General features: G+C 37.8%; 1 protein-coding gene across 1 annotated transcript in view; it reads left to right on the forward strand.

The window, feature by feature from the left end:
* RBL1 (RB transcriptional corepressor like 1) overlaps positions 1-6,715 on the forward strand; it is a 53,773-nt gene that overhangs the window by 4,188 nt on the left and 42,870 nt on the right. Inside the window, exons 3-8 of the mRNA XM_004698254.2 lie at positions 2,264-2,464; positions 2,869-2,933; positions 3,028-3,156; positions 3,263-3,423; positions 5,487-5,536; positions 6,293-6,479. Coding sequence (XP_004698311.1) covers positions 2,264-2,464; positions 2,869-2,933; positions 3,028-3,156; positions 3,263-3,423; positions 5,487-5,536; positions 6,293-6,479 — 793 coding nt within the window. The remainder of the gene's footprint in view (positions 1-2,263; positions 2,465-2,868; positions 2,934-3,027; positions 3,157-3,262; positions 3,424-5,486; positions 5,537-6,292; positions 6,480-6,715) is intronic.

Raw genomic sequence — 6,715 nt, forward strand, 5'->3', positions numbered from 1 at the left:
CCATAAGTTTAGTTTGGTTATTAATATTATTAACCCATTTGCTTAATTCTTTGATATAGCTTGTATTTTAGTTCTTCACACTTAATTGTCTAATGTGTATTTTCTTTTTTTTAAATCATTTTATTGGGGGCTAATACAACTCTTATCACAAGCCATCCATCAATCCATTGTGTCAAGCACTTTTGTACATTTGTTGCCGTCATCATTCTCAAAACATTTGCTTTCTGCTTGAGCCCTTGGTATCAGCTCCTCATTTTCCCCCTCCCTCCCTCCCTTCTTATATAAGTATAGTACAATTATTAATCTCAGCAGATTTAACTTGATACAATATTTTATCTAACCTACCATTTCTAGTCCAGTTTAGTAAATTGACCCAATGATGTCCTCTATGGCTTTTCCCTACCCTTTGAGTACGCTTTCCAGTATAGGATCAGGTATTGCATTCAGCTGTCATGTCTCTTTATTTAGGATCATTTTCATGGCCTCTGTCTTCTTCTTTTCTTTTTTTAAGGATAGAGTACATATAATAGAATATTTTCTATTTCACCCATTTTTACGTGTATAGGCCAGTGACATTAATAACCAGTACAATGTTGTATATGATGATGAATTTTTCATCATCTCTCTTTTATCATTGGCATTTATGAAGGGTATAATCTACAACCACTTCACACCTCTTTTTCATTTATCGTCCCTCATTTTGGATTTCTCGAGTTTCCTCATGGCTAGAAGCAGGTTGTACATTATCAGATAGAAAACTACCTATGTGTCTTTGGGCTGTCAGATCTGGGAGCACACAATATCTATTTTCCTATCCTTGGTGGTGTTAATTATTATCATCTGGTAAATGTGTTATCCTCATTCTCTGTAGTAAATATTATTTCAACCACTGAGACCAGTCCCTGAAGGACCTCATGCTTGGTAAAATAGAGGGTCAGCAAAAGAGGAAGAAGACCCTCAATGAGATGAATTGACACACTGGCTACAACAGTGATGTGTTAGTCTGGGTAGACTAGAGAAACAAGTTCATGGAGACACTTGTAGTTGTATAAGAAAGAGGTTTATATACAAGAGGAATTGAACATTGAGAAAACATCCCAGTCCAGGACAGATCAAGTCCTTAAGTCTGATATTAGCCCAAATGTCCGATATCAATCTATAAAGTCCTTTAGACTCCTGAAACACATGAAATGACTCAATGCAGGATGATCATAGGCCAAAGGGTAGACAGTCTTTGGACCCAGTGGCATTGTAATCATCTCAGCACTGGCAGGGGTCTCTACATGGCTTCTCCAGTTCCCAGGGCATGGGGTCTATCATTGTAGTGCTATGTGTCATCTCAGTAGAGTGTGTCTCAGGGAGTGAGCCGAGAGTCTTGTCAGTTGAGAATTTCCAAGGGAGTAAGCAGAGAGAGAAAGTGTCTCCTGTCTCCAAGGAGGAAAAACAGAAGTTCCCATAATTCTCAGGAGAAGGCCATGCCCACACAGAGACCTCATTGGTTACATCTTGATTGACAGGCTAGACTCCACCCCTTCACTCTTTTTCTCAAATTGACAAACAATTACATGACTACCACAAACGGGCTCAAGCCTAGAAACAATTGTAAGGATGGCATAGGACCAGGTAGGGTTGCTATGAGTTGGCAGCCAACTTGACAGCACCTGAGTTTTCTGAACCACTGGTCTAGATTAGAAACTCTCAAGTAGGTACATCGGATCTAGCATCCCAGCTCATAGTCTTTCTCACAATTTTCAGTGAAACTGGAGCCAACTGGAAGGCACGTAAGCAACAACCCCCTGGCAGTTCAGTTTTGGTGGTGGGACCTCAGATTGGAACAATGTCAAAACACTTGAAATGTTCTAACTTGTAATGGTCTAGTATTTTGTGGGTAACTTCACAAGCCAAGCATTTGGGAGACTAATATGTTTTTCTTAAATTTAAATTGGAAACCCACTGATTTGTTAGCAAGCACTTGTAATTTATATGCAGCGAATTGCCCAGGCGCTGTAGGAAATAGAAGTAGGTAGCTGCTCTCACTCCATCCTAGGAGACACTTTATAGAATGAGGACTAATCAAAATTTGTATCCCCAAGGTGATCATACAAATAATTTTGCAGCATTTTTTAGTGAGGTTTAAACGCCATGTTTTTTAGTAAAGATTCTTAGCGACTAATAGAATGTTTTATTTCTATTGAATCTCTGTTCAGTCCATTAAATACATTGATTTTCTGGTTTTTGCTTTCTTTCTGGTTTTTGTTTTTAGTTTAATTCAGTTTTTTAGTAAAATGAAGAAATGGATGGACATGTCAAACCTGCCACAGGAATTTCGTGATCGTATGAAAAGGCTAGAAAGAAATTTTGAGGTATCTACAGTAATTTTCAAAAAATTTGAGCCCATTTTTTTAGATATTTTTCAAAATCCATATGAAGAGCTACCAAAGTTACCACGAAGCAGGAAGCAGAGGTGAGACCCTTAATCCTTATGTGGCTTTATGTAGATTATCATACAGACTTTATTAAGAGTTTGCTTTTTGAAAAATCTGTACCACAAATATCCTTTGAGATGTATATGTAATACACACACATCCATATCCATTTACAATTACCCATATCTGAAAGCTGCAGGTAATACCTATTTTCTATGTTAAGATTTTATACAGATTTGGAAAGGCTCATTCCACTCCAATTGTTGAGCTATATTTTGCCTCTAATGAAGGGAGCTTCACCTGTAATTTTATTTTACTGATTGTTTAGATTTATCATGTGCAATTTGATTTTACTGATTGTTTAGATTTGTTATCTCAGTTTAAATAAAACACCTGAAGTTATATTTAGCAAGCTAGTCAATTTTGTCCCCCTCCTTTTTAGGAAGATTCCTTGCAGCGTTAAAGATCTCTTTAATTTCTGCTGGACCCTCTTTGTTTACACGAAGGGTAAGCTGACATTTTCACTAGTCTTACATTTCTACTGGGGAAGCGATGTGAGTGATTTCTGGGCTTTATATCGTTTTGTGTTTGTTCTTAAAAGGAAACTTCCGTATGATCGGGGATGATTTAGTAAACTCCTACCACTTACTTCTGTGCTGCTTGGATCTGATTTTTGCCAATGCCATTATTTGCCCCAATAGACAAGACTTGCTAAATCCATCATTTAAAGGTGAGATCTTATTCTTGAAAATGGATGATCAGTTTGTAGAAAGAGTGTTCAAAGTTGATCATGCTCTCCCCTCCCCCATGCATCTCTGCCTACCCTGTGAAACTAGGTTTGCCACTTGATTTTCATGCCGCTGACTTCAGGGCTCCTGAGGAGCCGCCCTGCATCATTGCCCAACTGTGTGAACTGCACGACGGACTTCGGGTTGAAGCAAAAGGAATAAAGGAGCACTACTTTAAGCCGTACATCTCGAAACTCTTTGATAGGAAGGTACTGTCCTTAAATGGCTAAGATTAAGTTTAGCGGTCAGCAGCAGCCTGAACAGGAAAAAATAAATAAAATAGTGTTTTAAGCAAGCTTATTAGCGTTATCGTACTCAAGGATGCACATTTATCCTGTGATCTTATATGATGTGATTACCTAAGCACACCTTGACCTTACTAAAACACACTGAAGAACACGACAATCATATGTACTGTCAGGTAGATGTGCTGCCAAGGTAACTGCAAGGTACTCATAAAGAATTAGGAAGAAGAGAATATCAGAGTCAGCCGTTGAAGAGAACATCAGAATAAGTTTAATGAAACTACTGACACGTTGAATAATTGTTGACTCTTTACCACCAGTAGGATGACATGTGGTAACACACCTTTAATTCCACAGAAGATTCACTATAATTTGTAGCTGCCTGCTGGGTCCCTGCGTTCTGGATTTTTTTTCTCCCCTCAGTAACTTAGCTGCTTCTATGTTTATGAATTGGCATGTTTATTTTGGACCTTGAGTTCGTGTTTCGCCAACATTGAGCCTGCTTAATCCAGTGAGGCCTTAAGTTTTCTCTTGGTAAAACGAGGGACTTTGATTTAGTCATCACTGTGCACAAGTGGTATTGAGTAAGCATTGGACTGTTAACGTCAAGGTGAATGGTTCAAGCTCACCAGCTTCTCTGTGGAAAAAAGAGGAGGCTGTCTGCTCCAGTTATGATTTACGGATTTGGAAAACTGACATAGGGGCGTTGTGAGTCAGAGTTATCCCAATGGCAGTAGAGTTGGGTTGTTGTTTTTCTGGGGCTTTTTTTTGTTTTGCTTTGTTTTATGTGGTCCCCTTTGTAAGAATGTTAGGAGGTTTTCTTCTAAGCTTGAATTTCCCCATCTGGCTTCTTCTTGAATATAAACTTTTCTATTCTGTTCCATCTTGCCTCAAATAAATATACCCTTGTTCCTTATCTGTATGGTGAACATCTCCAGCAAAATAAACTTCGAAGGAACCTGGAATTATGTTTGTTAGCCTCTCCAGTGATTGTACACTAGTGCCCCTGGTATGATTACTGTACGTCCCAATTTACCAGGCTTCATATCTGATTTTACCTGTTATCTTGGCTTAATTATTAATGGCACCTCCTTTCATGCACCAACGTATTCTGGTTTGGACAGTGGTCCACCTGCCCACAGTCCATAGATGTTTCGTTTGGCCTTTTTAGGATATATATTTTTTATTATAAAACATTTAAATTTCAAGATCTATTACCTGAAAATATTTTAAAAATAAGATGGCAATACTAGGAATTTCTACATGGCTAACTGTTGGCAAGCTAAATTATGGTCACCTCTTTTAGGATGAGAAGGGCACCTACTGCTGTCTTTGTTTATCTGTTGACATCTTGTCCTTGAATACATTTGAATGTACAATTCATGTTGCATATTAATTTTGATATACTATGGCATAACAGCAACTATTGATAGAATATAGTTTTCTTCTCTTACCAAAGAAAAACTCACTGCCATTGAGCCTATTCCAAGTCATAGCAACCCTGGGATAGAACTGCACTGTGGATTTCTGAAATTAACTCTGTGCAGGAGTAAAAAGCTACATCTTTCTCTCTAGGAACAGCTGGTGGTTTCAGATTGCTAACCTTTCAATTAATACCCCAATGCGTAACTCACTATGCCACCAGGGTCATTCAAGAATGTTCGTTTCCCTCCCTCAGAATTACTTAAGGAATTTGTTCAAAAGTACAGTCTCAGTTCAGGCCTACGGACTCAGTCATTGGTGGTGGTGTCCATTATTCTGCCTTTTTAACAAGTTCCCTGAGTGATTCATGTGTCACTAAAATTTAGAAACTACTGCTATCGACTAAGCTCGGTTTTCAAAATTTGACTTTTTAATACTTTATTTGCATGCTAAATAGACTTTACTAGTCTCAAAGAACTGTTTAATAATTCTTGTGTGTGCATTTATGCATGTGTGATTTTAGGACTACCAATGTAGATAAGCCTTATGTTTTTCTTCATTTTCATGTACTTAAATGATGGCCTAAAATGGCTTTTTCTTCCCAGATTTTAAAAGGAGAATGTCTCCTGGACCTTTCCAGTTTTACTGATAATAGGTAAGTTTCTAGTACTAAAGGCATCCAGCACATTGTAGACAGTATTAATAACAAATTGTTAAGTTTGTTAAGTGAAACATTGTATCAGGATACATCTTCCAAATTCACATTTTCCCCCTGCATTAGTGGCATATTGAGTGAATGTTTTAACTTTTTTTTAAAATTTAAAGTATATTTAAAATAACTGCTCGACCGAGAAACGCAGCTGGTGTTTGCTCTTTCATTAATCAAATGTTGGCCAATCTAGATTGCACCTCACTGTTGTCTCCTCCAGAAGTCCTGGTGGCACTGTTGCATAAGTGTTGCACTGCTAACCACAGGGCCAAAAGCCACAGCTATCAGTGGCTCTGAGAAAGAAAGATGTGGCTGTTTACTTCTGCAAAGCCCTGCAGTCGTGGAAATCTTATACAAGCAGGCTTTGAAGTGGAATCACTTTGACGGATTGAATCAGTTTGATAGAGTGGATTATTTCCGCAATAGTCTGTTAGAATTTTCTTTTCCATGACTAGCTTTAACTAGCTTTCAGTTACACGTTTTTATTGTATATTTTAAAAATTATTTATGTCTGCATGAATATTTTAAATGCCCAATGATCAAACAGGAACTCGTGATATTATCAGAGAGACAGAATGAATATTATGAGAAAGGACTAATCAGTTTTCTTAGGCAGTGGATCTTAAGTCTACCTGTAAGTCAAGATAAATCCATTGTGTAACTGACTTTTATCCTAACAGCTTAAAATTACTATCTTTGCAGTAAATCAGTGAACAAGGAATATGAAGAATATGTTCTAACTGTTGGTGATTTTGATGAGAGAATCTTCTTGGGAGCCGATGCTGAAGAAGAAATCGGCACTCCTCGAAAGTTCGCTGGTGACACCCCAGTGGGGAAGTGGACAGCTCGGACCAATGTGGAATGTCACCTCCAGCACTCTTCTGAAAAAGTAATCTGATTTCGCCTGCCTTTCTCTGTGTGGCTCTCTAACAACAGAAGCATCTTTCAAGTTAAATCTTAAGTTTCTTTACTAATTCATAGTTACCATTGAAGTCTTAAAAGGTAATTAAAAATATATATGACAGTATATTCCTGGATTTTTTTGCTGTCAGTCTTCTTTCTGTTGCATTTCCACAGTGTTCTTGAGTTTTTCAATTGCGCATGTGTTCTTTGACATAAAGAATT

Source organism: Echinops telfairi, unplaced genomic scaffold, assembly GCF_000313985.2.
Source record: "Echinops telfairi isolate 266 unplaced genomic scaffold, ASM31398v2 ScPeMD7_5592;HRSCAF=6446, whole genome shotgun sequence".
In the NCBI taxonomy this organism is placed as follows: domain Eukaryota; kingdom Metazoa; phylum Chordata; class Mammalia; order Afrosoricida; family Tenrecidae; genus Echinops; species Echinops telfairi.